The following is a 13778-nucleotide window of genomic DNA, read 5'->3' as shown; positions in this document are numbered from 1 at the left end:
TAAAGGTTAAAAAAAAGCAACACTTTGGTTATTTACTAAACGGAGATGTGTGTGAAGTTTACATTGATAGCCATATGCATGTTGCAACACCTGCACCATCTTAATCACTGGAATTGTTCCCAGCAAGACCAGACCAGCTTAGCCTTTCATCTCTGATTTAAAAAAAAAAAAAAAAAAAAAAAAGGTATAGCGTTGAGCTGCGTGATCACAACATCAAGGCCCCAATATGTACTTGGAAATTAGTAAACATGCACAGCGTACCTTTCCCGTGTGAATACTTTGTTATATTACTGTTTGTCTTTCATTTTCAGATGAAGAAGATTTCATTCGGAAGAAGCCGCTACCAAAACCCAAGGAAAATGGAACAGCATCAAACTCCCACCACGGAAAGCTGCAACCATCTAAAGCACAAACACCCCCTAAACCGGCATCTCAGGAAAAGCTGGTCAAAACGTCAGTGGAAGATTACTTTGGCATTGGCAGCATTAAACGATCAGACAAGAAGCTAGTAGCAAGCAAACGAAAAGAAGTAAGAATAGAAGTACAGCCTCTGTAAGGCAGCAAAAAAAAAAATTGAATTGAAGGAAACTTTATCTTCTCTCTTGCTGTATGGGTGCATGCATTAATAGATTGTTTTTATGAATTCCCATAGAAAAGTGTTTTGCTTTATACACCATAAGTGTGCAGTGAGATATTTGTTTTGCGTGAGTAGTTTACAAAATAAACTAACCATCAGAGAAAGAGCAAGATTTCTATCAATAACTTTGCCCTTTTACCCATAATATCTGGACCGTCCACAAGATCCCAGCTTATTTTGCTGATGTCAGGTGTACTAACTTTTTGCCTTTACTTGTAAGATGTCAGTTTGTCATGTTTTGTTCTCTGTTGCAATATCAAATGCTGTGCTCTTTGGTCAAAAGCACAAGTTACTTGATTGAAGTTGATTAGCAATTTGAATGGCTAAAAGCTTGTCAGAGAATATTTGTAAGATTGGCAACGCTTTTGTATGGAGTCTGAATCCATGTACATACACTAGCTCGGTTACATGCATGGCATCTGTTTGGATAAAAGAAATGATCAAGAAAAAACAACAACCCAGTATTTATTTAACTTGGAGCCTAGCGTTGGATAGATCTGTTGGATTGTATAGTGCATTGTGAATATATTGATCATATATTTTGTCCCCCCCCCTCCCCCCTTTAATTCACAGCCATGTGGGAGCACAGATGACTCAACACTGGACGATGAAGCAATTGCTAAAGAGTTGCAGCTTGAGGAAGATGCATATGTGAGTATATCTTTTGTAGGAATTTAGCTATAAGCAGGACTAAATATTTCAAGTCCCTTGCTGCTATGTAGGCTCACACGTTACTCGCAACTGCATGCCTGGTGGGTCCATAGCACATTGAAGGAGCACTAACATTAGGAATACAAACATGAGTTAGAGCGATTAAAGGGCTATTTAGAGTGTCTGGCTCCCCCATGAATAGTTAAATAAAGAATTTTAAATCTACCTTATTTCTCTCGGTGCTCCAGCCTTTCTGCGGCTAGCTGAGATTATTAATATTGTTGGTTTCAGCCAATTTGGTAAATTATTACTTGCATATTGCTAGTGGGTGATTGAAACGTTTGAGCCCTATTATGGAAGGGGTTATTTAATAAATTGATTGAATAATGTATGCCAAAATGGCTGCATTGGAAAAATTCTCCTATCCTTATCGTAGAAAAGCATAAAATTAAATTGTACTCGGAGAAGTAGTCTATTCGTGGTGATTGTGGCACATGCGCCATAGGACAAATCAGATTTGTCAGGTTTGCTTCAAATGGCAAATCAGGTTTTATAATGAAGTACTACATGGGTGGTGACTTCAATCATGCGACGGTGTCCCCTAATGAATAGGTAATAATTCTAAGATAGTAAATATAATGGGAATAGTATTGGGGGAAATCTGCCAGCCTTCTTGTATAATTTGGGCACACCATTTTCTAATTTCTTAGCTAAATATAACCGGCTTCTTGTGGCTAGTAGGATTTGTATGCAGTAGGCTGGTTGACCAAAGAGTTCTTGTTTACCTGCTCCTGCCTCCTACCCCCAGTATCAGACCCACTTTTTTTTTCTTTTTCCCATATTATTTGACACGCAGTTTCTAAGTGGTGTAGGAGAAAATTACTGTTTAGCATGTTAAATAGCAAAATATAATACACTGCATTGAGGTATTTAAATGGTTTTGTTACATTGCAGTCACAGTATATGTTTGGGACTCCTAACTTAGAAATAATGTGATTACAGTAACGCAGTTAGAAAGAAATAATTCTCCAAGTTAATGTTCAATAGATTTGTTAACGTAATCTATAGAACACAATCCAAATTTCCAAATGATGGTGGAGCAAATAAAATGTGATCACTTGTGCGATAATAAGGGGTGTTAGTGCCACATTTGTTTTCTTCTATACATTTTGCCCCTGCTGCTGGGTGGTCAGTGCTGTCGTATTAAAACAACGCCTGCGGCAATAATTTGCTATCGTCTTGTGAAACAAATACGCCGTAAGAAGCCATGTAACGTGCTCTGACACAGTGTGATTTGTAACAGAAAGTTACAGTCTAATAACCATAAACGGGTTAGCTGTGTCCACACTCATATGTTTCCTTTACTCTGCACTCTTAAGGATAAGATCTGTCACACTTATAAAATACAAATAAGCTGCTTAGGTCTTGATGGGACATTGTCATTATTCCTCTTACGCTGATAATTCAAGGGTGCCCCTGGGCAAAGGTTAGCTTAGCGTCGTCCTTTTTTTCCTTTCTTCTCAAATGTATTCAGCACTGAAAGGGCAAATGAGAGGGCAGGTCAATATTTTGCTAAATGGGATATGTTAATTCATTATTTATAAATTTGTTTGTGTGTGTTCTTTTTTTTTTTGTTTTTTTTTTCTCTCTCTCTCTATTAATAACATTGTGGATGTTTTACACACTGACTTGGAGCTATGCTCCTGCACACACAGCATCGTGCGCAGGTTTCTTCATGTATGAATTGGCCTTTTAGCTTTAAGTGCTTCCCTCACAGACCATATAGTCGGGCAATGTGGAGATTAAGACAATCCCAAATATTGTATGGTTGATCATAATACAGTGTATTAAAACTGTTGTAAGCTAAGCTTTTATATTGGGATAAGTTATGACCTTTAAATGAGATGTAACATTTCAAGAAATTTTTAAGCCATAGAAAAGTTGTTTTTTTTCTAGAAAAAAATGTAACTTTTCTAAATGAAAACAAAATGCAGAGTGGAATGCTTTGCAGATTGAAATGTATTGTTTTATTAGGGACTGTAGTGGAGCTACAATCCTGAGACCGAATATTTCCGCTGAAGTCCTCTCGAGCTGGAACAAAGTGCTGCTTAGTGAATAGAGGCCATTCCCCCAGTAACTGGATGACGCACGGTTCTGGGGGTACAACTGAGGTGCCACACTTGGCTTTTTATGCACAGATCCCGAGCATGGGGTCTCCATACAAAATAACACAAATCCCTCCCAGGCATCCCTGTGTCTGCGAGATAATTGAGTCAGACCGGCAACTCAATTATCTCTGTTACAGGGAACCATACATAAAATACACTTAACAGCCAAAAACGACATTCAAACTATACAGGAACCCCACCTGTCTTATATCCCCAAATAGCCTGGATCTGAGTGCCCAAATTGTCCTAATAGCGCTCAGATCCATTCGGTGTAACAGAATCCCCATTCAGGTAAAGTTCTGACCGGCCGGCCACAAGGTATTAGCCCAAAATAGTTCAAGGGAAAAAAAAAAGGCAGCGGCTGGTCAACTTTCGGGAGTTCCTGTACGAATACTACTGAATGCTCCCACTGGCTCTTAGGAAGCAATTGCTGTCCTCAGACGAACGAGTCCTTTCCCTGAAAAGCGCTCTCCTGGCTCGTCTGTGAGCGGAGCTGGCAGCGGTACAGTTTCTCCCGTGGTCGCGAGCTGTGGTACCCAGAATTAGTTCCAGGCGACCAGGTACCAGCTGCCTGTGTTCGGGAGATAAAATGGCCGCCCGCCATTCCATAAAGCACATGTGTTCTGTCATACGAATGGCGGCCAACCAGAGAGAGCACTTGAGTTAATGGGTTCTTTTGAAGTTAATGAGCCAGGGGGTGGTCGGTGTTTGGTAGTATAAAAGGGGAAAATGTTCAGGAAAATCAAAGGGAGATAAGGCAAACCGAATGAGATAGGACCGGGTCCGCCACAGGGACATAAAATTAAATGTGTATGAAATGTGCTTGAAATAAAAGTAGAGCATATTCAATAAATAATAAACTAAACTTGCTTTTTAAAACAGTTTGTTACTAATAGAGCCACAAGGTGAAGATAGGTTAAAGGAACCCTATTGTATCAGGAATAAAAACATGTATTCCTGACACTATAGTGGTAAAATCACTATCTTGGTCTTTGGCCCCCCTTACCTACCTTTTTAAAAAGGTGATTTTACTCACCCTTTTTTTTATCCCAGCGTCGCACCAGTCTCACTGCACCTGGCCCCGGATTTACTGAAATGGCAATACAAATCCCTATTTGCCCAGGAATTCCTCAACATGTAGAAGTTGTGCGCTATATATATATATATATATATATATATATATATTTATATTGTAATGTAATTTAGGCGTTACATTCGTGCCAGCATTGTAAATAATTCACACTGTTTTCTTCCGTTAGCTGGAAAAACAGCTCCATGAGGATGAGGAATTTGCTCGAACTCTCTCAATGTTGGATAAAGCACCGAGGAGCAAGGTGAGACAACTGCAGTTTAATATTCAGAAGGATTTGCCAGGAAAGTTTTAGTAAGAATTTATTTTATTTTTGAGTAGGCCTTCTGCGGGCTCATCCTTTCCCTCGTCTTCTTATTTAATGCAGTTACAATGAATGCTGTAAAGGAAATAAGTAATATAGAAATAAACCAAAGATAACTAAAGCATTTTGCTGTATACAACGAATGCTATTTTAAACAAATCGAATACCCACAAGCCATTGTATCTCTTTATGGTGATAACATAGAATAATATATAGAGCTCAGTAGTTATAAGAAGTATAATTTGAATATGAATGCACCCCCCGCTATTTGAATATGAATGCACCCCCCCTCACTGTTTTGTAATAGAATCTGTTTTCTTTGTGAAATCTGTAACAGATATTTTATCCTTCTTTAATTAGGTCCAAAAGACAAGTAGTGATAAGCAAAAGTCTCCAGTGAGCAAATCTAGCCCAACAAAGAGAAGTGCGTCTGCAGTGCAGCCCTCAGGTAGCCTATTATTAGAGGAAAGACGGAATCTTTGGTTGCATCTTCTGTTTGCTTGAATTTTAAAGGAATAATGCTTTGTCTTAAATTTAATTTAGTTTTTACTGCTAAATGATTTCTGCATTGTGTAGTAACCGGAAGACTGTCCTTACGTCACTGTGTATTTTGACTGGTTTCTTAGACTTCTCAGCCAAGCAGATAATACAATTGGTTTTAGATGCATCAAGCTATTTATACTTTAAAGGGACACAATAGGCACCCAGACCAATTCAGCTCATCGTCCTCACACTCTGCATTAAGACATCCAGTGTCGGCTAAACCCCATAGGAAAGCATTATACAATGCTTTCCTATATGGGAAGTCCTAATGCGAGTGCGGCAAATGCAAATCATGCACTTTAGGTCCCCCTGCCGGGACATTGGCGCTGGGGTTTGGTAAGTGGCAGAAGGTTTTTTTTTTTTTTTTTTTTTTAAACCTCTTCTACACAATGGGGGAGCTGTAGTGCCAGGAAAAACAAAGCACTATAGTTTCCTTTTAACAGTTTTTAGCTAAAATATAAAGAAAATAATTCATTAGTTGCTCGCGCACACACTCTGACAGGCTCACATACACACTCATGCTAACAGGCTTGCACACACACATTTTGACAGGCTCTAACACACTCTTACGCTGACAGCAGGCTTGCACGCACACACTCTGACAGGCGCTCACACACACTCTCTTGACAGGCTCTCACTCTTACACACACACACACACACTGTGACAGGCTCGCTCACTCTGACAGTGCGCGCACACACAAACTGACAGCGCGCGCGCACACAATCTGACAGGCTCAAACACACTCTTACTCTGACAACAGGCTTGCACTCCCACACACTCTGACAGACTCGTACACACAAACTCTTGACAGGCGCTCACACATAATCACTTGACAGGCTCACACACACACACTCTGACAGGCTCTCTTACAAACACACACACACTCTGACAGACTCACACAGGCTTACACACAAACACACATTTTGGTTTTAATTGAAACCCACTCAGCCTTCCTATCTTTGGGAGAGCAGAGTGGGACTTTCCTGGGGTCAAGTGGGGCTGCTCTCTTTCTGTATGCGAAGGAGCAAAACTCTGACTGTAGCTCCTCTCTGCTCCCTCGCGCTCTGTAGTGATGCCGGGGCTGGAATTATGTCATATTCCCGCTCCAGACATCATTAGACAGCTCAAAAAGAGTACTGCTCCCTTGCGCGCCGCCCACAATGCTCCCGCAGGCAGTGGCCACGCACAGTGCTTCCGCGGCCGGCCGCTTCCATGTTCCTGCGGGCGGCTGGCCGTCTCCAATATTCCCCATTACAGCCGCCGTCAAAGCTCCCTCACTAACTAGAGAGCTGGCAAATCCCAGGTGCCAGGGCGAAATTTCTAGTCACCGTGGCGATCTGGGATTTGTCGAGCCCTGCTTTAAATATTATATGGTATATGTGGATGCACCTTAATGAGGGAGCATGAAATTACGATAAAACCAACTCAGATGTAGAGGGCAATAATGGCATAGGCACGAACGTATGGAATCTCAGAAAAACTCAGTCACTTAAAGGGTTAAGCAGTCTAGTCACAGATTACTTCATGTAATAAAATTAATTTTGTGTTCTCAGTTCGAACGGCGAGCGTTTCTGAAGACTCGCATTTTAAAGGAATAAAACCTAAGAATGCAGCGCCTTCGCGCCTACATTCCGAATCATCGTTTGTACCTATTGGGAAGACTTCCTCCAATGAGAGATCTCCTGTGAAGGCCAGTTCCAAGCTGGCAATGATGAAACAAAGAGATGATGGCCATGAAAAAGATAAAGAGCTATCTACACCTACGAGGATAGAAAAGACTATTTCACCAAAGAAAGAGCAGACACCTACAAAAATATCTCAAAAGTCAGAGGTAAGCAGCAGCAAAAAAATTAAATATTCAAAAGTGACACTCCATAAAACTCCATGTAGTGCGATTTCTTATTACTGAAGTTGAGTAGGGTTCAGTTGGCACTTGCAAAATGGGTGAAGGAAGCATAGTGGAGCTGCAGTCAGGAACCTTCTCGCCTCTGGATTTGAGGAGAGTTAACCCTTTATTTTTCGGTGTGTTTATAAATAATACTGAAGTGTTCCTTTAAGATTATTTACTTCCCTCACCCGTTAATCGGTTTTCTGCATAAAGTTGCCACAGCCATCTGTGTCGAATTTAATAACAGGAGAGTTGCTTTCTGTCATGGCAACTACAGTGCCTGTGCTGAAGTTGCTGTGATAACTCCTCTAGCAAATGTTGAGGAATACAGAAAAGGAGTGGGACAAATGTTACTTTGTTCTAATGCCGATGCAGTAAAGCCAGTATGTTGGCGTCATAGTGGAAGTACCCCCCAACAGGGAGAGGTACATTATGTTAATGTAACCTTCACCAAGTCTAGATTATGGTTGCCTGAATGAGATTAAAAACCGACAATCCCCTAACACCATTGCTGGAGGACAGACCATGTCTATCCATCCACAACCACGAGAGGTCATGGTCCTTACACGTCGGGCCACTCCGCAACGTTCGAAGTTTCCTAATTCAGTAATCTGACTCCGGAGTAAGATTTTAGCCATCAGACATGACTCTCTTAGTATGTTGTTAATGTTTTACTATGTTTCTACTATGTTATTTTTACGAAATGTATAAATAATGACACCAAATAGCAAATGTATGCAACCTGAGTAACTACATTCAAACCGAAGACGCGGTATAGTCAGATGCAAACTGAAACATGATCTGTTTACAATCCAATGTCGACTGATGAATATACCATGTAACATATGCTTTAACACACCAGTATACAATAATGTCATACCAAAAATAAAGAATTAAAAAAAAAAAAAAAAGACAATCGGCTATTTGTGGACTAACTTTATACATTTATACAGATTTACTGACAGAAAAAAATGGAAATTGTAGCTCAACCGCTCAAGGCCACAATTGCACACCAGCTTATAATAATTATAGTTTATTAGACAGAGACTGAGTATAGTAATTTTACTATGTTATCTTAACTTCTATTTATTTATTGCTTCTTCTTTCAAAGTCAAGTCCTGAGGACTCCGAGAAGAAACAAGGCAATTACAAAGCCTACCGGAATTTTCTTAACAGAGAAGGTCCAAAAGCATTGGGATCTAAGGAAATTCCAGAGGTAAGTGATTACAATATTCAAAATGTCAATTGATATATTGATAGGAAGAAAGTATGTAATACAAGTCCCAATGGTCAATGAGCTGAACTATTTCTAGTGGACACAGTAGTCGCCATAACTACACGTGAGTGAAGTCGTTATGGTGCCTGGCGTCCATGGGGGCATCAAGTCTCACATCATTGCTAAATAATTTTTTTTATTTTTTTTTGGCAATCTTCTTTTTTATTGAAGCACAGTATACGTGTATACAGAGAATAAACAGGCATAACGCTTACAGACATCAAGTATATTATCACACATTTGGTAATGCTCACTCCCTTTTTCCCCGCCTGTATGTCCCCACCCAGCCTCTGTGGTTAACTGAACAACCGCAAAAGGAACTTTATAACATGTTCTGTATGTCTCTATGAGGGAAGGTAGGATAGGGGTAACGTGTTTTTTATGTATTATGGCTTGAGTTAATGACTTGAGTGCTGTCATGGGCAGTTCAAGTGCGAGCCTGGGAGTTCGGGCCCCGCACTCTGCGTTAACAGGTCAGTGACCATTATCCATCTGGGCTGCGTTGGTGTAAGGTCAGTCGTGTATGGTAAGGCCCACGAGCCATGTACCCAATCCAGGGAGCCCAGAGGCGGGTGCATTCTCCCCCGTACCTCTCAATTCTGCCGTGAGGCTCTCCATGCTGTATATTTCCTCAACCTTCTCCATCTAGTTCGCTACCGTTGGGACGGTGGTTGTCTTCCAGCGAGCCGGGATCAAGCTCTTGGCGTCATTCAAGAAGTGTCTCGTCAGCGATCTCTTGTAGGCCCCCAGGGGTCATCGCGGTGTGGTCATTGCTAAATAATTTATTTATCATTTAGCAGAGATGCTCGGCACCCAACAGCCCATCATCCAACGATGAACTAGTGGAGTGTTTTTGTAATTTTTTTTTTTTTATTATTTTTTTTTTTTAATGTTCATTACAACCAATAAATTAGCAATTGCGTCATACAAAGTAAAAGAGAAATTTGACATTTAGGGAAATAATCAGTATATAGACAAAACCGATAACCGGCATAACGTATTAATAGAATATCGAGGGAAAAGCTGGAAAATGTAAGTAGATATTGAGGAGCAAAATGCCATCTTGTTCCTTCTCTTCTCTTCTCTTTTTATTTTTTTGTTTATATAGACTATTTTATTTATTTATTTTCTTGTTTTGTCTGTAAGGGTGCTGATAACTGTATGGAGGGTATGACTTTTGTTATCACTGGAGTCCTGGAGTCTATAGAACGAGATGAGACCAAATCATTAATAGAACGGTATGGAGGAAAGGTAACTGGAAATGTCAGCAAGAAGACCAACTATCTTGTTTTGGGTCGTGATGGAGGCGAATCTAAACGAGAGAAGGTATATCATTGACTAGAATTTTTGTGGTTTTGTCTTCTTTTGGGTTTCGATTTTAACACTCCTAATCGTAAAGTTAGCTTCTTGACTCTGAACCAAGCCTTTTAACAGAGCACTGTTGATTACACTGTGGCAATAGTAATAGCAGAGTACTGGGCAAAGCATTACCCTAACACTGTTAACCTCACTACCAAGGACTTTGTGTTTGGGGGGAAAAAATTGGCTTAACAGTTAATTGAAACAAATGATGTATAGCTAGCACATAATGTTGTTTTTTTTTTTTGTTTTTTTTTTTTAAATAATATAGCATAATACACTTTGCTTTTCAGGCAAACTAGTATTTTTTTCTTATTTATCCTTTTTTTAGAAATATTTCACACTTGGTGTGAAAAGGGTAGTTTTAAAGGAAAAAAAAAATTTCTCACATATGGTAGGTGTGACAAAAATAGATAAATAAGAGTGGTCCAATAGCCTGGTTATAGGTATTGGTAAGGACCTCAAAACCTTACTACCAGTGATAACATGTGGCGCTTACACCAGTACAGCCTACTAAAATTGGCAACAGAATGTAGAAAGAATGTCTGCATTTGAGTTTTGAGTTTTGACTATAGGAATGGTTTCACCAATTGAAACTTCCTTTACTGTTTGGAAGGAGAGGCCAAGCTGATGTTTTCAGCACTCAGTAACTGAGTGACTAATGGCTTCTGACATGTAGATTCATTCTTCTACAGGATAACTATTCCTAGAGTGTAAATGAGGCTTTATGGACTACATTTTGTTCTGCAAAGTACATGAGAATAACAAATCTTTAAACTGTATTCTGGAAGTTGGGTGTTTAATGAATAGTACAGTTCTATGGATCAGCAGAGTTAACTTCTTTTCCTCTTCTTTGCAGACTTCAATTTCTTGTAGTCCATGATGCAATAATGATCAATTGGATGAAATCATAGATTTTGCTACTGTCTATTGTGAATTTAATGTCAGACAGTGTGGTGCTATGTGTAAATATTAATGTATTTGTGTGTGTTATCCATCTAGGCAGAGAGTTTTGGGACGAAGATTCTCGATGAAGATGGACTCTTTAGTTTAATTCGAACTTTACCTGGAAAGAAATCAAAATATGTTTTAAAGGCAGAAGCAGAGGTTAGTGCATACTTCTGATACTTGGTGATGTACTGCAACTTAGTCAGTCTGTCTTCACCTCTATTCAAAATAAATGGATTATTTGTGCTACTTTGACATACACGGACTGAAACTGGAGATTATGATATCATTTAGAGTGGCTTGATTCTGTTTTTGCAATTCCTTAACCCCTTAAGGACACATGACGTGTGTGACACGTCATGATTCCCTTTTATTCCAGAAGTTTGGTCCTTAAGGGGTTAAAGGGAACTTATAGTCACAAAGATAACGATCATTATTTCAGGAGTATGTTTCCTCATAGCAAAGTGATCGCTGTCCTTCCCCTTTGCTCAGTGAACTTAAGTGAAATAAAGGTTACTTGTCTTGTTTGCAGCTCCAGTACTCCCCTACTGCAGCATCTAGCTCCTCCTCCGGTGATTTCAGCATTAACCCTTTAAGACCGGAGGGTGTACTATTACACCCTATTTTAAGCGGCTCTAAACGCCGCCGGGCGTAATAGTACTCCCTCAGTTTTTTTTTTTTTGTTTTTTTTTTTTTTGTTTTTTGTTTTTTTTAAACTTACCCGGTCGCCGGCGATACCCCATTTGCAATACCTTGGGTTGTCTACTATTGCAAAAGGTATGCCATTATGGGTGTACATTTTATTCCTGGGCTACTATACAGTCCCAAAGGCAACGTAACCAATCTGGCCAATTTCAAATGTAACGTGCTATATTTGACCCAAACCACCATAAAACCTGTACATAAGGGGTACTGTTTTACACGTGAGACTTTGCTGAATACAAATGTGTATTTTATTGCAGTAAAAGCAAACAGTATTATGACATTGACAGTTACAATGTCATGTAGAACTAAAAAAAATCAAAAAAAAAAATCTTATTTTCTCCCATTTTTTTCATATTAAATTATGTTTCATTGCTAAATATTTGATATTAAATGAAAGCCCTGTTTCCCCTGAATAATAAGGAGGGGTGCATTTAATATGAAAGAGGTGAATTACGGTTGGACAGACATATAGCGCAAATGCCAGGTTTTGTTTTAGTTTTGTTTTGTTCACAACGTGTACATTTGGCTCAGTCCTTAAGGGGTTAAAGGAACACTATAGTCACCTAAATTACTTTAGCTAAATAAAGCAGTTTTAGTGTATAGATAATCCCCTGCAATTTCACTGCCCAATTCACTGTCATTTAGGAGTTAAATCACTTTGTTTCTGTTTATGCAGCCCTAGCCACACCTCCCCTGGCTGTGACTGACCGCCTGCATGAAAAAAAATGGTTTCACTTTCAAACCAATGTAATTTTTCTTAAAAAATTGTATCTCAATCTCTAAATGGAACTTAAATCACATACAGGAGGCTCTTGCAGGGTCTAGCAAGCTATTAACATAGCAGGGGATAAGAAAATCTTAATTAAACAGAACTTGCAATAAAGAAAGCCTAAATAGGGCTCTCTTTACAGGAAGAGTTTATGGAAGGCTGTGCAAGTCACATGCAGGGAGATATGACTAGGGTTCATAAACATAGGGATTTAACTCCTAAATGGCAGAGGATTGAGCAGTGAGGCTGCAGGGGCATGTTCTATACACCAAAACTGCTTCATTAAGCTAAAGTTGTTCAGGTGACTAGTGTCCCTTTAAAGCTGACACAACACACAATCTCCTGCAATCCATTGCTTCTCGTAGAGAAACAATGGATTAGAACAAGGCATGCACAGCCAAACTCTGCTCCCCTCCAATTAGATGCTGATGTTAGCTGTGTTTGAATCCAGGACAAAGTGGGTGTTAGCGGGACAACCAATAAGGTGGATTTAACTCTGCAATATAAACATGTGTTATATTCCAGGGTTAGAACACATGGACCAATGCACCCAGGCCACTTCATTGAGGTGAAGAGGTCTGCGTTCCTTTTAGTGATTTTTAAGTTTTATTTATTTTTATGAATGCTGGTTAATTTTTAAAAGCAGTTATGTAATGCATTTCCACCTGAGATCATGGTCCCTAGCATGTCTAAAGTATTTAGATGAATGAATGTTTTGGCATTACACACAATCTCTGTGATTTGTCCATTATTTACCAAGTGCAGCTCTAGAACTACTAGTTTCCCAAAGTACAAAGAAATATGGGGGGGAGGGAGGTGGGAGAAGCTCAACAATAAATTGGGAAAAAATTATAATCTCTTCACCCAGTATCCTGTGTGATTTATACTGACCGTACATCATGTGGCATTTGCTTTACAATTCCACGGATGGAATTCTCACTTTTTCTAATTTTTATTCACTTAAGGCAAAGCAAATGCAAACACCTGAGCGAACAGATAAAGGCATGAAGAAACCAAGTCCAAGCACCAAAAAATCGACTCCAGGAAAGAAGTTGTCACCACTCAAGAGAGAAACAAACGACTCAAAGAAGAACTTAACTTTGAAAGATGAACGTAAATCTCCGGCAAAGAAACTGGATTTAAACACGAGCAAGTGTGAGAGCTTGCTCTGGGTGGATAAATACAAGCCTGTGTCCATTAAAGCAATCATTGGACAGCAAGGAGACATGAGCTGTGCCAACAAACTCCTCAAATGGCTGAAATCATGGCATCAGCACCATTCTGGCGAGGAAAAGAAACCTGCTGGTAATTATGCGACCAGTGGTTTCAAGGGAAAACCCATGCTTTTTGTTTAACTAGATCTTTTTAGCTAGCAACAGGTTTATACGATTTATTCAGGATCCAACCCTTACCCTCATGCCTCATAGTGCTTGGAGAAT

The 13778-nt window shown here is 39.6% G+C and overlaps 1 protein-coding gene across 2 annotated transcripts in view; it reads left to right on the top strand.

The window, feature by feature from the left end:
- RFC1 (replication factor C subunit 1) overlaps positions 1-13778 on the top strand; it is a 71476-nt gene that overhangs the window by 29202 nt on the left and 28496 nt on the right. For both annotated transcript variants that reach the window (XR_010091248.1, XM_063457878.1), the window contains exons 5-13: positions 312-529; positions 1211-1288; positions 4716-4790; positions 5211-5298; positions 6948-7225; positions 8394-8498; positions 9705-9884; positions 10920-11024; positions 13305-13644. Coding sequence is in view for 1 of the 2 variants with exons in the window: in XM_063457878.1 (XP_063313948.1) it covers positions 312-529; positions 1211-1288; positions 4716-4790; positions 5211-5298; positions 6948-7225; positions 8394-8498; positions 9705-9884; positions 10920-11024; positions 13305-13644 (1467 nt within the window). In the remaining variant the exon portion in view is untranslated. The remainder of the gene's footprint in view (positions 1-311; positions 530-1210; positions 1289-4715; positions 4791-5210; positions 5299-6947; positions 7226-8393; positions 8499-9704; positions 9885-10919; positions 11025-13304; positions 13645-13778) is intronic.

The sequence above is a fragment of the Pelobates fuscus genome, chromosome 6 (genome assembly GCF_036172605.1).
Source record: "Pelobates fuscus isolate aPelFus1 chromosome 6, aPelFus1.pri, whole genome shotgun sequence".
In the NCBI taxonomy this organism is placed as follows: Eukaryota; Metazoa; Chordata; class Amphibia; order Anura; family Pelobatidae; genus Pelobates; species Pelobates fuscus.
Note: the sequence above shows the minus strand (reverse complement) of the source record. Positions and strands in the feature narration are given on the sequence as shown.